Below are 19950 nucleotides of genomic sequence, written 5' to 3' on the forward strand. Positions count from 1 at the left end.
ATTAGAGCAGGTGACATTGAGCATCTCTCAATAAAGGATGACTCTTTTGAGTCTATGAAACATGTTAGTGTTGTCCTCTACCAAGTAAACAATAGTATGTCTAAAGAAATGAACAAATTCAATCCCTTGAGGGATTTTTTTCACCCAAATATGGAGTCTAAGTACATAATGCGGTCTTTTTTGTTTGTTTATTTTGGAGGCAACGGATAAGAGGATTACATTCCAATTTTAGTTTCTATTTATTTGCAGATTTGTATGCTCTTTAATATCTCAAAGTTGAAGAAGCCAAAGTCCATTTTATACAAAACAGAGCTGAGCCTTCCAGAACATTTTGATATCCCCAAGACAATCTGCATTCCTTGGATTCTGGAAACTCAAGCTAAATTGATTCAATATCAGGGAACTAAATCTGCAGAAAAAACAGGTAACCAATAATGTGTACACTGCAATATCTAGCACTGTCTCAGGTACCTGCAATACTAAAATACAAAGAAGAGATTATGTTAACTAATAGGATGTTCATAATATAATTGAAGAGATAGTCCAGCTACATAAATACCAATTGTTGAATGGTACTTTACATTATAAATAACCAATGTACTACATCATAGTAATTTAAATTACGTACTGAATTTGGGTGCCAAATACTGGTACTGAAATTTACTGAAATTTGCCAACCTGTCTTTGGTAAAGAATGGTTATCTGATTAAGACAATAAGTGCTCTTTGAAGAAGGTGAGCTCTTGCTTTCACAGGGAACTTGGTTACAAAGTTGCGCTGGAGTTGAGACTTAGGCTGGTCCTAAAGGATAGGAGGGATATTGATGGCAAGAACATATCAGAGGAGAAAAAAGCCATTTATGAGCAATTTATCTTTCATCTGGACAAGGGCCTTTTTTAGTTGAGTACCTACTTTTGGTCTCCTTTATTCTGTGTATTTGTGTTACTTACTGCTATACAGCAACGTGATTGTGTGTATGTGTATGTTTTTTTAATATTCTTTTATATTCTTTCCCATTATGGTTTTTCATAGGATATTGAATATAGTTCTCTGTGCTATACAGTAGGACCATGTTGTTTATCCATTCTATATATAAAAGCTTACGTCTGCTGACCCCAACCTCCCATTCCATTTCTCCTCCATCCGCCTCCCTGTTGGCAACCACCAGTCTGTTCTCTATGTCTGTGGTTCTGTTTCTGTTTCATAGATAGGTTCATTTGTGTCATATTTTAGATTCTGCAAATAAATGATATCATATGGTGTTTGTCTTTCTCTTTCTGACTTAATTCACTTTGTATGATAATCTCTAATTGCATCCATGTTGCTGCAAATGGCATTATTTCATTCTTTTTTATGGCTGAGCAGTATTCCATTGTATATATGTTGCACATCTTTATCCATTCATCTGTCAGTGGACATTTAGGTTGTTTCCATGTCTTGGCTATTGTGAATAATGCTGCTATGAACATTGGGTGCGTGTATCTTTTTGAATTATACTTTTGTCTGGATATTTGCCCAGGAGTGGGATCACTGGATCATATGGTAATTCTATGTTTAGTTTTCTGAGGAACCTCCATAATGTTTTCCACAGTGGCTGCACCAACTTACATTCCCACCAACAGTGTAAGAGGGTTCCCTTTGGTCCACATCCTCTCCAGCATTTGTTATTTGTAGACTTTTTAATGATGAGCATTCTGACTGGTATGAGGTGGTACCTCATTGTAGTTTTGTTTTGCATTTCTCTAATAATTAGCGATGTTGAGCATCTTTTCATGTGCCTGTGGGCCATGTGTATGTCTTCTTTGGAGAAATGTCTATTCAGGTCTTCTGCCCATTTTTGGAGAGGGTTGTTTGTTTTTTTGTTGTTGAGTTGTGTGTGCTATTTGTATATTTTGGATATTAAGCCCTTGTCAGTCACATCATTTGCAGATATTTTCTCCCATTCTGTAGATTGTCTTTTCATTTTGCTTATGGTTTCCTTTGATGTGCAAAAGCTTGTAAGTTTGATTAGGTCCCATTTGTTTATTTTTGTTTTTATTTCTATTGCCTTGGGAGACTGACCTAAGAAAACATTGGTATGATTTATGTCAGAGAATGTTTTGCCTATGTTCTCTTCTAGGAGTTTTATGGTGTCATGTCTTATATTTAGGTCTTTAAACAATTTTGAGTATTTTCATGTACGGTGAGAAGGTGTGTTCTAACTTCATTGATTTACATGTGGCTCTCCAACTTTCCCAACAGCACTTGCTGAAAAGACTGTCTTTTCTCCATTGTATATTTTTGCCTACTTTGTCGAAGATTAATTGACTGTAGGTGTGTGGGTTTATTTCTGGGTTCTCTATTCTGTTCCATTGGTCTGTATGTCTGTTTTTGTGCCAATACCATGCTGTTTTGATTACTGTAGCTTTGTAGTATTGTCTGAAGTCCAGGAGGGTTGTGCCTCCTGCTTTGTACTTTTTCTTCATGATTGCTTTGGTGATCCTGGGTCACTTATGGTTCCATATGAGTTTTAGGATTATTTGTTCTAGTTCTGTGAAAAATGTCATGGGTAATTTGATAGGGATCGCATTAAATCTGTAGATTGCTTTGGTCAGTATGTCCATTTTTACAATATTAATTTTTCCAATCCAAGAGCATGGGATACCTTTCCATTTTATTGAGTTGTCTTCAATTTCCTTTATTAATGTTTTACAGTTCTCAGCATATAAGTCTTTCACCTCCTTGGTCAGGTTTATTCCTAAGTATTTTATTTTGGGGGGTGCAATTTTAAAAGGTATTTTTTTTTTTACATTCCCTTTCTGGTATTTCATTGTTGGTTTACACCAACAATGCAACCAATTTCTGTATGTTAATCTTGTATCCTGCTGCCTTGCTGAATTTGTTTATCAGTTCTAGTAGATTTTTTGTGTGGGATCTTCAGGGTTTTCTATATATAGTATCATATCATCTGTATATAATGACAGTTTTACCTTTTCCCTTCCAATTTGGATACCTTTCATTTTTTTTTCTTTTCTGATTGCTGTGGCTTCCAATACTGTGTGAATAGAAGAGGTGAGAGTGGGCATCCTTTCTTGTTCCAGATTTTAGCAAGAAGGCTTTCAGCTTTTCACCATTGTGTATTATATTGGCTGTGGGTTTGTCATAAATAGCTTTTGTTATATTGAGATATGTTCCCTCTATACTTTGGTAAGAGTTTTTATCATGAATGGATGTTGAATTTTGTCAAATGCTTTTTCCACACCTGTTGAGAGGATCATGTGGTTTTTGTCTTTTTCTTTCGTTAATGTGATGTATTACATTGATTGATTTGCATAATGTTGAACCATCCTTGTGAACTTGGGATGAATCCCATTTGGTCATGGTGTATGATCTTTTTTATGTCTTGTTGGATTTGGTTTGCTAACATTTTGTTGAGAATTTTCACATCTATATTCCCAAAGGTATTGGCCTGTAATTTTCTTTTTTGGTGGTGTCTTTGACTGGTTTTGGTATCAGGGTGATGGTGGTTTCATAGAATGTCTTTGGGAGTGTTTCCTCCTCTTCAGTTTTTCGGAAGAGTTTGAGAAGGATTGGTATAAGTTATTTGTGTGTTTGATATAATTTGCCTGTGAAGCCATCTGGTCCTAGACTTTTGTTTGTAGGGAGTTTTTAAATTATAGATTCTATTTCACTTTTAGTGATTCAGTCTGTTCAAATGATCTATTTGTTCTTGATTCAACTTTGGTAGGCTAAAGTATTCAAAAGTAATTTACATTTTTTGTTCACTTTTTTCCTAGTTAGTGGATAATAGTAGGAATATAATTTCTTTACTAGGGCTTTTTATTTGTTATCTTCCTATGGCTTTGTGTTAACTATAAAGTTTTTCTAAATCTGAAAAGGTGATTGCAAATAATAAGGTACAGGGTAATCTGTTTACTTTGCCTTCCTAGGAGATCTGAGAACCCAGATTCAAATGCCAAATGGCCAAGCAGGTAACAAGGATTTATGAATTGGGTCTGGTCTATGGCAATAGGGATGATGGGGCCTATGACAAACTGAAGAGTAAATGCCCTGTCTAGACATTCAAATTCCAAAAATAAAAATAAAAATAAAATCCTGAGCTAGACAAACAAGTGTGAGGTCATGTTTGACTGACCAGCTGTCAGTTTGAGACCTTTCAGGTTAAGTTGTTGTCTTTTTTTTAAATCTTTATTACCTCCAGCTTTTCCGTGTGCTATTAAATTTTTAAATGAAGAATTTATTTTCATAACATTTTAATCCCTTTTGAGATAACTGGATAAAGCTGTGTGCACTATAAACCTGGCTAGGATTGTCCATTCAGGCCATTCATTTATTCAGCTGTTCATTCAACAACACTGTTCTGCATTGATTCTTTTGGGCAAAATGATGAAAATTGCTGTATTCATCCCTTTGAAGGACTAATAGATAAGTAGCTCTTGTAATACAATGGGATAAGTATTGATAGAGAGGCACCTATATAGAGTATGTTTACAAATAAAACTAACATTAATACAGTTGATTATAGAGGGTAATTCAAATTTAAAAGAATTTTCATTTTGAGAAAACAAATAACTAAGGATACATAGCGTAGGCTTGCCATGAAACTCACAGTATAGTCTTACAAATGAAGACTGTGGCATATTAAGATGCTGTTTAATTATAAGTAAGTATGAAGTGATTTATATTTGAAAGTCTTTCACTCAGATATTTTTCTAAGACTAATATGTGTCTTTCATATCAACTGTTAACTATCCATTTTGGTAAGAAAATTATTGTGAAAATTAAGAAAAAATAGAACTGCAAACAATTTTAAAGGATTATCATAAAACTTTTACAACGTAATTAGTCAATCATTGTTCATGTCTAACTTAATTGTCTGTGCAGTTGAGTTTATAGAGGAACTTTTGAGCCCAAGTTTCTGTTTTCATTTCCTTCAGCATACATTTAAATAAAGTAAGTTTACATAAACAGAATATTCTAACTCAGGATAGTAGCAGGTCATATAAAATACATACCCTTAGCAGTATACATTCTATTATGAAGCAGTGGACTTGATTAATGAAAAGGAAAAGAATGTAAGCATTTTTACTTTAATAAATAACCTATTAGAATTTGAAGCAAAGAATATTAAATTTAAGGGTTTAAAAAACTTATTTTTATGGTATAAACTAATTTGAAGAGAACAAACCAGCAAATTCCTAGCAATAAGTATAGTAATGTAAAAGCAATTTTTTTTTTATGGGTGGCTTAGAGAAAGAAAGAAATGACAAGTGTTTATGTGGAGGAGTAGAGGTAGCCCAGTCTTCCTGCTAATTTCAGGAAAGGGGTGGAAGTAGAGTCATATAATCTCTTGAAGTTCTAAACTCATTAAAAAGAACTAGTTTTGATGTATTAAAAAATGGCTGTCTTCGGCCCCCTCATATTAATGTTGCCTATCAGTCTATACCTTTTTGAAATTCGTAAATAAAATTCCACAATTCTGCTTACATAGCTATTACCAAAATTATTAAAAATAATCTACTTAAATCTGTATTTATTTCAGCCCCATCATTTAGAAAAATATTTTTTTCCACTCTACCATTTAATTATAATGCTTTCATCAGAAGGAAATGAAGCTGTAAAGAAAGTGCATGTGCACATAGTAGGTGCATCCATCTCTGTAGATGTGACAGATATACATATATGACAACAGTTTCCCATAGAAAGGAGACATCGCTTGTCCCGCTTCACGGATCTCAGAGATCCTATGAGTCCTTTATGATAGTGGACTGGGGTGGGTCTAACGTTTGTTGAACACCGACAATACACAAAGCACTGCAAGGTTTGGTTTGTGTACATTTTCTTTTTTTTTCCTCCAATTTATTTATTTATTTAAATTTATTTATTTATTTATTTATTTATATTTGGCTGCATTGGGTCTTCGTTGCTGTGCATGGGCTTTCTCTAGTTGTGGCGAGCGGTGGGGGCTACTCTTCGTTTGCGGTGTGTGGGCTTCTCACTGCAGTGGCTTCTCTTGTTGCGGAGCATGGACTCTGGGTGTGCAGGCTTCAGTAGTTGTGGCACGTGGGCTCAGTACTTGTGGCTCACAGGCTCTAGAGCATAGGCTCAGTAGTTGTGGTGCATGGGCTTAGTTGCTCTGCAGCACATGGGATCTTCCTGGACCAGGGCTCGAACCCGTGTCCCCTGCAGTGGCAGGCGGATTCCTAACCACTGCGCCACCAGGGAAGTCCTGTGTACATTTATTCATTTAATTCTCCTGATAGATATTTCTGTCTCAGACCCTATTTAGGCATTAACTTCTATTTGCTAATTTGTTTACTCTTGCATTTCTCACAGCAATCTTTCCAAAGTGTTATTAGTCTTTTCAAACATCCTCTTCACTCCAGTCTTTTCCCCATCTCCAGCCTCCACTGGACAATGACTGCATCTATTCTCTCATGGAGGAATAGGGGTTTCATGAACATATACTCTTCCTTAACCCCCTTATTGCTTTCACCCCATTCTCTGAATAATAGGAATCTACTCTATCAGCCTTCCAACGTGTATCTTTTATCTTATCTCAGAACCTGTTTTTGGGCTCTTCTCCATCATTTATCATAGCTTTGTCTTCTCTGAGAATAGTTCCTTCACTTTTGGCTCCCAAGTGTTGTCAAACTTCAAAAACTAAAGAAACTCCTACCTTTCCCTTGGCAAACATATTTCTCAGTAGAGGGATCTGCATTCGCAGTTTCTATTCATGCATGACTTTCTCAACTTCTCAAATCTGGCTTGTGCTACCACTGTAGCAAAACAGCTAGTTGCTTTCAGTGGACCATTCTCCGTCTACATCTTACTGGACCTCTATAGCATTTAACCTGGATGATTAAGCATCTACTCTTAGAATTCTAGGCATTTGATATCAAGGCTTTATCCTTGTTTCCTGCATTTCTTCTCCATCCCCTTGACAAGATTTCTTCTTAGTCTCTTTGTGAGTTCTTCCATTTATCCCATCAATATGGGAGTCTTCAAGGTTCTTCTTGCCCTAATGGGGCTATTATTACTTTTTACCCATCCCCTAAGGGATTTTGTACACTCCCATAGTTACAACTACCATTTACATCACCAGTATTTATTTCTGTTCCTAACCTTTTCCTTCTGTTTCCAACTTATATATTCAGAGGCAGACTAGTCATGCCTACCTAGATATATATGCAAATAGATATACAAGTAGATAGATAGATAGATAGACAGATAGAAAGATAGAAAGATATATCCCTCTAACTCAAAATGAATGCATTATTATTCTCCATTTATTTGTTTCTCACTACATAATCTTTATAATTTCAGATGGTGGGACTTGACCTGTCTCTTACATTAGAAATCTGGGCACGCTACTTGAAGCTTTTTTCTTCTGAGCCCATACCTGAAATTCATCTTGTAGTCCTAAATTTTCTGTAGTTTATTTCCTTTTCTTTTTCTCTACTCCCACTGTTATGATTCAGGTGTTCATCATCACTTCACAAAATGAGAAAATAATCACATCTCTCTCTTCTCTCTTTGGTGCAAATTTAAGGAGATAACATGTCAAGAATTTAAATGCCTTATGGTATACCTAATAAATGTTGGCTATTAATAATATTCTAATCCCATCACCCTTTTTACACTTCACCCCTAGGCACAAGAATGATTAAATCTGACTGTGAAATATTACTGAAACATTTAGTGATTTTAGGTACAGACTTACTCTGATTCTAAAGGAACATAAACTTTATGAGTCTTCACTTTTTCAACCCCCCTTTCTAGACCCTATACCTACTTTTATATTTGTAATTTTACATTCTTTCTCTTGAAGAAGGCCCCCTAAATTGTGAAAGCCTCAGGCTGCAGAAAATCTGGACTTTTCCCTGGTTGTAGATATTGACTTAAAATCTCATCTACTTGTGGTTCTGGGGGTGTTGAAATTTATGAACAGGAAGAGTTCCATGGACCTTAAATAGATATAGGTAAGCAAGAAAACTCCAGTGGATCCAGGAGCACTTATCTGAGTCAGCTCCCCAATGTCGAAGGTCCTGTGTGTTCTGTGCCACCCAAAAAACTCTGTTCAAGGGCACTCAGACAAAATGCTCTGGGCTGATTTTGCTGATCACCTTAAACAGAGCTCAAACCCTCATTACTAAAGATTATCACTTCAGTTTCTAGCACTTTGTGCTATTGACCCAGTTTCTTCTTCTCTCCCAAGGGATACATGGCAGACATATTGAAAATGCATATTGTAGGAACAGTGTTTTCCTTCTTTCCTTCCCCCCATCTAATTCCAGTTTTCCTAATTTTCTAATATTTACTAATAATTAGCAGTCAAATAGGTGACAAATATCCACTAAATCCTTCCATGACAATGATCATGTAAAGTGATCATAAACATGCTAGTAATAACTAACACTATAGGTAGTTCTACCCATTTTACAAAGATTAAATGCATTATTGTAATGCCTAAATTATCCTTCAGTATGAAAAAGACTGTAAAATTGTTGCAATAGAATGAACCTAAATTCCTGCTTAAAATTTATTAAGTATTCTTTGAAAAATAAACCCTACATCTGCATTATATCAAATAACCGCAAATGTATTTCAAATAGAATAAAAAATAAATTTCATTTAACAGAGTATCATTTAAAATGTTAGTTTTAGTGATTAAACTTAATTGAAACAATCTACTATATTGTCAGCATTGCCAGTGGTCACCTAATTTTAAAAGTGTGCTTTAATTAATTTTCATCAACATATCTTGAGTTAAACTTGTATTATTATTATATTACATTTGGTTTTGGCAAAAACTGTTTTCAAATTTGCAAAGGCTTTTTGAAATAAAATTACTTTAATTCACTTAGAAATATAATTCAAATCCTCTGCATTTTCCAAAGAGGATCACCACAATAGTAAGCCATCAAGTTCGATTACAGTGTATAGAAGAATGGGAATAGATTTTCGAAGGAAATTTGTAATCCATATACTACATCGAAATCTCTCAAGAAAGGCAAGGGACACACAGCTCTGTTATTGGTCTTTAAATTTATATTTAATTATGAATATAATAGGTTCTGTTATAGTCTAGCTTCTGAGAATACTTGCAAGTATAGTCATATAAGTTAATACCTGTCACTTGAATTTACATCAAGTGAAAACTAAGAGGATATTCACCTATATTCATTCTCAAAACTTTATTCTCCTATTTATTTAGGTATTCCATTTCTAGCAGCTTTATTGAGATACCATTCACATACTGTGCAATTTACCAACTTAAAGTATATAATTCAGTGGTTTTTAGTATATTCATAGATACATGTTACCATTGCCACATTCAATTTTAGAACATTTATATGACCTCAAAAAGAAACACAGTAGGGCTTCCCTGGTGGCGCAGTGGTTGAGAGTCCGCCTGCCGATGCAGGGGACATGGGTTCGTGCCCCGGTCCGGGAAGATCCCACATGCCGTGGAGCGGCTGGGCCTGTGAGCCATGGCCGCTGAGCCTGCGCGTCCGGAGCCTGTGCTCCGCAACGGGAGAGGCCACAACAGTGAGAGGCCCGTGTACCACAAAAAAAAAAAAAAAAAAAAAAAAAAGAAACACAGTAACCTTTAGCTATCAACCTCTTATCATTCATCCCTCTCGCTAGCCCTAAGCAATCGTTAATTTACTTTATCTATATATAGATTTGGTATTCTGGAGATTTCATATAAATGGCATCATATAATATGAGGTATTTCTGTGACTGGCTTCTTTCACTTAGCATAATGTTTCTATAGTTCATCCATGTTTTATCATGTATCAGAACTTCATTCCTTTTAATGGCCAAACAATATTTCATTATATGACTATACCATATTTTGTTTATCCATTCGTCATTTGATGGGCATTTGGGTTGTTTCTACCTTTTAGCTACCATGAATAATGTTGCCATAAACATTAGTGTACACGTTTTTGTGTGCAAATGTTTTCATTTCTCTTGGGTGTAATACATATACATATACACACACACATACACACATGCACACATCCATAGCTGGGAGTGGAATTGTTGAATCATATGGTAACTCTATGTTTAAACATCTGAGGAACTGCCAGACTGTTTTCCAAAGTGGCAGTTCCATTTTTACATTACACCAGCAGTGTATGAGGGTTCAAATATCTCCACATCAACAGTAACACTTGCTATCGTCTGACTTTTTTATTGTTGCAGTCCTTGTAGGTGGAAATGATATCTCATGTGATTTTGATTTGCATTTCCTTGGTGTCTAATGATGTTGACCATCTTTCCATGTGCTTATTAGCCACTTATATATTTTATTTGTATAAATGTCTAGTGAGATCCTTTGCCTATCTTTGAGTTGCCGTTTTATTATTGAGTTGTAAGTGTTCCATGTATTCTAGATACAATACCTTATCAGATATATGATTTTTAAATATTTTATCCCATTCTTTTGGTTGTCTTTTCATTCTCTTGATAGTATTCGCTGAAGCACAAAGTTTTTGATTTTGATGAAGTCCAGTTTATCTTGTTTAGTTGTTCCTATTGTTCTTGCTTTTGATGTCATATCTAAGAATCCACTGCCAAATTTGAGGTCATGAAGATTTAGTCCTCTGTTGCTTCTAAGAATTTTACAGCTTTAGTTCCTGATTTAGTTCTTTGATCTACTTTTGTTAATATTTGTATATTGTTTGATGTAATGTCTAACTTCATTCTTTTCATGTGGCTATCCAGTGGGCTTGTCACCATTTGTTGAAAACACTGTTCTTTTGGCATTAAATGATCTTGGCACCCTTGTTGAAAATCAGTTGGCTATAGATACATTGTTTATTCCTGAATTCTGTTTTATCCCATAGATCTGTAGGTCTATCTTTATGCCAGTACCACACTTTCTTAATACTATTGCTTTGTAGTAAATTTTGAAATAAGAAACTGTGAGTCCTGCTGCATTGTTCTTTTTGAACCGTATTGTTTTGGCTGTTGTGGGATCCTCACATTTCCATATGGATTTTAGAATCAGCTTGTCAGTTTCTACAAACAAGCTGCTGGCATTCTGATAGGTATTGCATTGAATTTGTAGATCAATTTGGGAAGGATTGTCATCTTAATATTGTCTCCTGATGCATGACCATGCAATATCTTTCCATTTCTTTAGGTACTCCTTAGTTTTTTTATAGTTTTAAGAGTGGAAATTTTGTATTCCTTTTGTTAAATATCATCCTAAGTATTTAATTCCTTTTCATAACATTGTAAATGGAATTGTTTTCTTAATTTCATTTTTGGATTATTCATTGCAGGTGTATAGAAATACAGTTGATTTTTATATATTGAAATTATATCATGTGACCTTGTTGACCTGATTTTTTATTCTAATATGTTTTACTGGATTCCTGAGGATTTTCTATATACAAGATAATGTCATATGCATATAGAGATGGTCTTACATCTCCCCTTCTAAAATGAATTCTTTTAATTTCCTTGCCTAATTGATCTGGTTAATATGCCCAGTATGTTAAATGTAGGTGATAAGAGGGGACATCCTTGTCTTCTTTCTGAGCTTAAGAAGAAAGAATCCAGTCTTTAAATTCTCATGATAGCTGTAGGTTTTTCATAGAGGCCCTTTATGAGACAGAGGAACTTTCCAGCTATTCCTAGTTTGTGTCATTTAAGTTATCTAATTTTTGGCATACAATTATTTATAGCATTGTCTTACATTCCATTTTTTTTCTGTAAAACAGAATTAATGCCCCCACTTTCATTTCTGATTCTAATAATTTGAATATTTTCTCTTTTTTGGTCCATTTAGCTAAAGGTTTGTCAATTTTGTTTATCTTTACAAAGAACTATCTTATAGTTTCAGTGATTTTTCTCCACTGTTTTATCTTCTCTATTTCATTAATTTCTCCTTTAATCTTTATTATTTTTTTCATTCTACTTTTTTAAAGCTTAGGTTGTTCTTCCTTTTCCAGTATCTTAAGGTGGAGGGTTAGGCTTAGATTTTAGATCATTCTTCTTTTTGTAATAGTCATTTACAGCTGTGAATTTGCCTTAAGCACTGCTTTAGCTGAATCCGATAAGTTTTTGTATGTTCTATCTCCATTTTCATTAATTTTAAAATATTTTCTAATTTCCCTGGTTTCTTCTTGACTCATTGATTAAGAGTGTATTAAGAATAATAATAGAGGGACTTCCCTGGTGGTGCAGCTGTTAAAAATCCGCCTGCCAATACAGGGGACACGGGTTCAAGCCCTGGTCCAGGAAGATCCCACATGCCGCGGAGCAACTAAGCCCGTGTGCCACAACTACTGAGCCTGCACTCTAGAGCCCATGAGCCACAACTACTGAGCCCACGAGCCACAACTACTGAAGCCTGTGTGCCTAGAGCCCGTGCTCCGCAACAAGAGAATCCACCGCAATGAGAAGCCCGTGCACTGCAACAAAGAGTAGCCCCCGCTTGCTGCAGCTAGAGAAAGCCCGTGTGCAGCAACGAAGACCCAACTCAGCCATAAATAAATAAATTTATTAAAAAAGAAAAAGAATAATAATAGATATTTTGAAAGGCAGGTTGAAATATTATGAGCCATGCAATATATAAGTTAGATAAATGTAAAGCTTCTCTGTTCAAAACTAGAGAAGATGCTCCAGAGCTCTGTTTGCTTGTCCTTCCCTGCCTCCTATTGTATCCCCAGTAGTGGTTCATGAAGCAGATTCTCATAAGGCTGGGGTTCTGGTGAATACAGGTTTTAAGCCACTGATTTGCTCCAGCCTCCACATTTATAGATGAGGAAATTAAAACACAGAGAGGTTCAACAGTTTAACTAGAATCAAGTAGTTAGTGACAGAATTTGTTACCAAGTCCAAGCTCATGCTGTTGTCCCCTCAACAGGCCAGTAAATCAAGAGACAAGTTGTTGGGGAAAGGAATAGCAACTTTATTCAGAAAGCCAGCACACTGAGAAGATGGTGGACTAGTGTTCCAAAGAACCATCTTGCCTGAGTTAGAATTCAGGCTTCTTTTATACTGAAAGAGGAGGGAGTAACGTCGAACATTTCCTGGTTCTGGTCAGCCTAAGGAGGGGATGCATTAATTTCTTCCTTCCTGCAGTTATTCACAGGTGGGCCTGGTCAGGATGTTTCCTGTGAGCCAAACAAAGGTATTTTAACTTAACACTCATTACATGGGATGCAGGGTTCCCAGAGATGGGCCATTATGTGTAATTTAAGCTTATAGGTATAATACCTTTAGTGATTAACTTGTAATAGAATACCAAGTTTCTTCCCTATTACAAATTCACTCTTTTTGTTGTTTTTTTGTTTTTTTTTTTTTGTGGTATGTGGGCCTCTCACTGTTGTGGCCTCTCCCGTTGCGGAGCACAGGCTCCGGATGCGCAGGCTCAGTGGCCATGGCTCACGGGCCCAGCCGCCCCGCGGCATGTGGGATCTTCCCGGACCAGGGCACGAACCCGTGTCCCCTGCATCGGCAGGCAGACTCTCAACCACTGCACCACCAGGGAAGCCCACAAATTCACTCTTGAACATAAGTGTTCACCTTCTTTGAACAAAGATGCTAAATGATGTGATACTTTATTCAACAAATATTTATTGAGAGCCTGCTGTGTGTAAGCAGTGTTCAGGCACCAGAGATATAGCAGTGAACACAATAGAGAGGGTTCTTGTCTTCTAGAAATTTGATACGAAAAGTGGTCCCTAGTGTTTGCCATCCTTGGGACATATGTTTTGAATGGCACTTTCAGTATTGGTTCCTGCTCTTCTGTGATTCATTCTTTCATTCCATCTTTTTGACTGAGGGTATTACTTTTTTGGATAATTAGCCAGTTAGATATACTGAAAGTGGTTGTAGCACAGAGAAATATGATGAGCCACATGAGAACTTAACCCAAGTTTTTACTTCAGTAACATTGTTTTTTTTTTTTAACATCTTTATTGGAGTATAATTGCTTTACAATGGTAGTAATATTGTTTTAATAAAAAGGGTATTGTCTCTGGTTTTCCATTTTAAATGGTCTACCAATTATTAGTGGCTAGGTTGACCTATTATATGTGTATAATTATCAGCTCTGTTCATAACTCTCAGCCATTTATATTTTAAATCAGTTGTTTTTACCACATAATATCTGATTGAAAATAACTGCATGGTCTTCTTCCCCTATTTGATCAACTTTTCATGTAATGCTTGAAGGTTCTGGTGCAATAGTCACTCTTTATTTTTCAGAAAAACAAAATGAAGGTGCAATTTTTGTGAAGTCCATTTTATATTTTCATGCATGGTGATTCAAAAGGGATTTTAATTAAGGTGTATTAAATTTCATGCACAAGACTTTAGTATAGTGACATTTAGCAATCAGAAAAGTAGTTAGGTAAGTTAACTGTATTAACATAGTTTGGAAAATCTTCTGATTTTGCTTGTTACTGCTATATCATTTTATTTTTTGGTGAACAGAGTGTAAAACTTTTTTTCATTTTTTAAAAATAAAAGTCAGTAGAAAAATAGTGGCTGAACCAGAATTTTGTTTTTAAGTTTGTGGGTGATTGTATATTCAGTTGAATGCACAGGTTGCTAGCTAGTGGCACATTCCATTGTAATATACACATGGGTATCATAAAGCGCAAAGAAGGTATATGAAGTCAGTTTCTTTTAAGCATTGTGTCTATGATAATTTACCATTCCTATGTTTAGTAAGTTTCTGGATTTTACCACTAAACATAGAATCTTAGAGACTTTTTATTTGTCTTTTATGCTTCAAACATTTTGATCTTTGTCTTTCATGTTTTAATAAGTATCATGACAGATACTGTCATGATAGTTCTTGTGGAAGGAAATCATAATGCTGTCTTTCCTCAGAGAGGTGCCTCTTGACCACCTCTGGGATGTGAAGGGCTTCCCCAGGTGCACCTAACCATTAGGCTTCATGTTGAAGCGTGTTTGGATCTAACATTAGGAAAAGGGGGGTCTGGTGATGCAGTGGAAGAGGGGGTGATGTTAGTTTCAGCAGTTGGTAGGTGAGTAGTTACTTAAAAGGTAAAACTATGAGCACCTTATCTACACATTTCAAAGTCTGACCATTGATACTTATATTGTAGTGATTACTCTGCTTTCTGTCATGCTTTTTATTCTAATCTGAGTCAATGACATACATTACCTTTGGAGAATATGTTCAAGGGCAGTGACAATCCTCTGTTCCCATTCCCTAATCATGCTTCAGGTTGCAGGGGTCAGTCCCATTGATCAAAGTATTGTCCTCAATTCACAAGGGTGTTTAATGTCACTGCTCACCCATTCCTTGGCTGAGACAGAAAATTGGTCATGTGCTTTTGTAATCTGGCCGCAATGGTGGATAAATGATTGAGCTGCTGAGAATGATCACTCCCATCTCTTTCCATTTCAGGGTTACTCTTTTCCATTTCATTTCTTTGCCTCACCTGTGGGGACACTGAGTTTCTCCCTTCTGTATGAACTCCCTTTTACAAACATCATGTTGTTCTTTTCATTTTATTTCTAGCCATCAACCTTGGTGTTTCTCAGAAAAAATGGTTTTAGACTTGGAGTTAATATTGTGATTTTTGAGATGAATGTTATACGATAGTATATAAATCTTTACCAAAATATGTGAGCTGTAATTATGCGATTCCAACAAATCTTAAGATAATAGGAAAGAAAGAACTGGAAATGCTTACTGAAAAAGTTAGGAAAGAATTTCTGTGGAGGATTGACAACGTGGATTGACTTGGCATACTACGTGTTATCTCACTTATAAAAATAATTTAATCAATAATCTGTACCTATATTCATATCTAAGCTGTGTTCCATTTCACTTAATTATTTGTCCTAAAAATTTCTCATTTAATTGTAGTATTTGTACCTCTTCCATTCTTCACGTTTCGTTACTTTAAAAAACTTATTTTTGTTAGAAATTTCATTTTATTTTATTGAAATTAAAAAGAGTTTCATTCATTCATTTGGATTTGTTTTCAAGGGATTCAAATGATGAAGAAATCTAAGTTCTTATCCTCAGGAAGCTTATAGACTAGTGTAAATGACAGCAGTGGGCACATAATAACCATAATATGCAATTCAAAGTGATAAATGCTTCTCTGTTACCAAAAACTGGGTTCACCTCTTGGTGGGTATTGAGTCAAAAGACACAGCCAAGCCAAAGATCGGGAGAAGGAAGGATTTATTACTTTCAGCAAGTAAGGAAAACACCAGGGATCTTTCCCAAAGAAGTGTCTCCCTGAACATCAACATTGGGGAAGTTTTAAGCTAAGGGTACATGCGTATTCATGAAGGGGCTTGAGCAGAGGAGAATTCAGCATAAAATCTGGGCAAAGATTGACAAAGTCCAAGCTTTAGTTGACTGAAGTCAGAAAAGGTCAACATCTGTCTTAAAGGACACTAGTCCACACTTGGCCAGCTGGATTTCCGGGCTCTTGCAGTGATCTCCATGCACCCATAGAGGGGGCCAACCTGGCAGGCTTCAGTGATGCTGTCAATAAACACTCCTTTGGCAGCCCACCCATGCCAAAGAGAAATGCCTTTTCAACAATTTTTATTCTTATTCAATTAAGCTCTTCCTGACTTGAAAAATTCCTCTTCTGCCAATGAAGAGTCCTCTTCCTTCCCACGTGGTGTGGTCACTTGCTGTGAAAACTGGTCACGTCAGAAAAGGTAAATCTGGCTGTCCACGGACCCCTCCGCCCCCCTTCCTCCCTCGGGGAGACAACCATGGTGATTTCAGTGTGTTTTGTTTTTAATTTTCACAAAGCTTTTATCTGTGATTCTTTCCTTTCAAATACAGTGTTGTGATCATTTTGAAAAAAGAAAGAAAAGGTCAACATCATTATTCCATCCTCTACCTGGGAACTCAAAGATATGTATCATATTGTTATGTTGTTATGTATATCCCTTGAGGAGGAACTAGAACTCTGATCACTGAACTATTGTTTCCTGACTGCTTTTCCTTTGTTCCTGCATTCCCTCACTTCCCTTAAGAAAATTAATTACGGAGACCTGTTCAAGGGTAAGCATTGTGGCCAGGCTTACATCACAAAATGGCTTAGGCCAAAAATGGCTTCTCTTATGTCAAGAAAGCCATGCCTGCTTCTTTTTCTCTGGAGACCCTCTACCCCATCTGCTTACATCTCTTCTTAGCTTTCTGGTCACTGGAGTGTTTATTCACCTGGTTACAGAAATGGTTTCAGGGCTTGAGTTGACCACATTTGATTCAGGGAGAGGCAAACCTGGGACTTTTTCTGGAATTTTGGGAAAGGAATGACGCTTCTTTTGCCAGTTTTTGGTAGGATAAGTTGGGAGAGTCTACAAGAATGAGGTCAGCACAGAGGAAAGCAAAGTCAAAAGGCTGAGAAAGAAAGATGATATCTCATGAGCTCAGGTGTGTCCCTGGATGCTCTCATTGTTAAAGTGGCCATTCCGTCTGTACATGCCAGTTACTGAGTCAGTAAATTATCTCTGTGGCTCCTGCTAGTTTTGGGTGGGTTTCTGACACTTATAAATGAAAGTGATTTGAGAAATGCAGAATTCAAAGCCTGTGCTCTTTCCACATTGCCAGTAGTTGCCAACCCTGGTTGTACATCAGTGGCTCCTGGGTAGCTTTTAAAAAATACAGATTTCAGGCCCAAATCTACACCTACTGAATCATTCCTAGGTTGGAAAAGGTATAGGAATTTGTATTTTAAAAGTTTCCCTCCAGATCACTGTCATTGTTAATCCGCATGTTAGAATTGGGAAACCACTGCTCCACAGCATAATGCTACCACTTTACAAGTGGAGAAAGTCAGACTCAAAAAGTTTAAGTCCTTCAGGAGGCCATGTAAGATGGTCACATCAGGTCTCCTGAGTAAGCAGTTAAGTCTACTAAGTCTTTGTCTATTGCTGTTTCCATTGTGCTATGCTATATAAAATAGTCACATTGCTCTTTCTTCTTAGGTTAGTAATTGTCTTAGTTTGAGTCCCCTAGAAAATGAAGTCTGAGGCAAGAATTAAATACTGATGCTTTACTTGTATGGTACTATCTGGGAATAAGAAATTTTCTTTTACTCTTCTAGGTTCTTCTGGCTGGTCTGAGCATTAAATTAACATGAGACAGATTAACAGGAGAAAATCAAAGTTTGATAACATGTAGACATGGGAGAAACCCAGGAAAACCGAGTAACCCACCAAAATGGCCGAAGCCCTCCCCTTAAATACCATCCTCAGCTAAAGACAAAAGAGGGTGTTGAGGGTGGGGAGAGTCAATTGCGTGAGGTGACCTGGAAAAACACAGTAAGCAAGGGTGACTATGATGCAGACTTAAGTCATTGCCTTTTCCGTTGATAAAAGAGTTTCTAGAGATTTGGTCATCCTTCTCTTCCAGATACAGAGAGGGAGGCACCCTTTCAAATGGAGATTTCCCTTACAATGTAAATGTTTCTTACAAAAGGGCAATTCCTACTTGGTTTTCAGAGCCCTTAGCAGGTCTGCTGTGTCTCAGAAAATAACTAACTTAAAACAATTAATATGCTAAAGAGACATATTTTAAGGTGGTAAAATTCTGCTCCCCTACTGTGCAGACTCAGGGTAGTGCGTGTGAGAAAAAAGAGAAACAAGGGAAGAATGGGAAGCAAAGCAATGAATGCCACATGGCTAATACCTTAGTGCCCACTACTTACCTCTAGGATGAGATGCAACACGTCACTCAGCAAGTGTCACTTTTGAAAAGCTATGTGAAAAGAAAGTGCCCCTGAGCAGTCAGTGTGAGAGAGGAAGGAAAGGAATATCTCCTGTCTCCTGCTCTTGTTTGCCAGATTTTACACCATGGGTATTAAGGGTCCTAGGCTTCAAGGTGGCATTCCCTGGCCCCATGGAATGCCAGGTTCTATGCCCTATCATGGCAAGAGGAGCCCAAAATTCCGAGATTGGGACTGATCTACCTGTGTGTAGAGCAGCAGGCAAGGGGTTGACTTCATTAGTTCTAGAGGAAGTTACAGGTCATCCTCAGGCAGAGGAACACGGAGGTGGGACAAGTGGTTGAAGTTGCTGGAGGTGGTGGAACCAAGGGAATCTCAGGAAGCACATAAAATGTACCCATTATACCAATGTTATCTTACTATTAATATTTTAGAGAATTCTACTAGATAAACTGTCTGCAGCTTTCAAGAAAGACACTGTCCAATTTCCTTCCCTTTCCCCTACCATCTCTGCTGACATGGTTCAATCACAGGCCCTGAGCCAAATCTCTTCTCAGACCCAGCACCTAGGGGCTCATCTATGCTGACCCTCCCACCCCCACCCCAGTCTCCAGTGTCATCCACATTGTCTCATGAGTACTATTTCTGTTACTGAGCTGAACTTGAGTCCGTTCACCTGCACAGTAAAGTCAATCTACTGACAGCAGGTTGTGGTGAAGGAAATGCAGCATTTATTGCAGGTGCCAAGCAAGGAGTCCAGGCAACTCATGCTCAAAAGACCCGAACTCCCTGATGGGTTTCAGGGAAGGGGTCTTAAAGGCAAGGTGAGGGAGAGAGTCACATGGTACACGATCAGCTTGTGCACAATTCTCTGATTGGTTGATGGTGAGGTAACCAGGGCAGTGTCACAGGAATTAACGTCATCAATCCTCAGGCTCCAGCTGGTCTGGGGACTATGTGCTCATAGTCATCATGCAGTTAACTTCTTCCATCTGGTGGAGGTTTTAGTATCTGCAAAACAACTCAGGAATGTGCATCAGACTGTAATCTTTGTCCTTTAGGGAGGAACTAAAGATTTTGTGACCGTTATATGACCGATTTATCATTTAAATTGTTACCGGTTCTCCTGGCCTAACTGCTGTTTTTTTTTGTTGTTACTATATGTCCACATACTGTCAGTCATTAATTCTTGAGCCAGCCTTTTGTGACTCAGGGCAGGCCTGGGAAACTAAAGCTTTTCTACA

At 37.0% G+C, this 19950-nt stretch overlaps 1 protein-coding gene across 1 annotated transcript in view; it reads left to right on the plus strand.

Annotated features, from left to right (window-relative positions):
* The window catches only part of CFAP47 (cilia and flagella associated protein 47), a gene marked incomplete at both ends in the record, with an annotated part of 506613 nt that overhangs the window by 321621 nt on the left and 165042 nt on the right, over positions 1-19950 (plus strand). The window contains 1 exon segment of the mRNA XM_082864365.1: positions 250-424. Coding sequence (XP_082720491.1) covers positions 250-424 — 175 coding nt within the window.

This window comes from Leucopleurus acutus, assembly GCF_964270905.1.
Source record: "Leucopleurus acutus genome assembly, chromosome: X".
Lineage (NCBI taxonomy): Eukaryota > Metazoa > Chordata > Mammalia > Artiodactyla > Delphinidae > Leucopleurus > Leucopleurus acutus.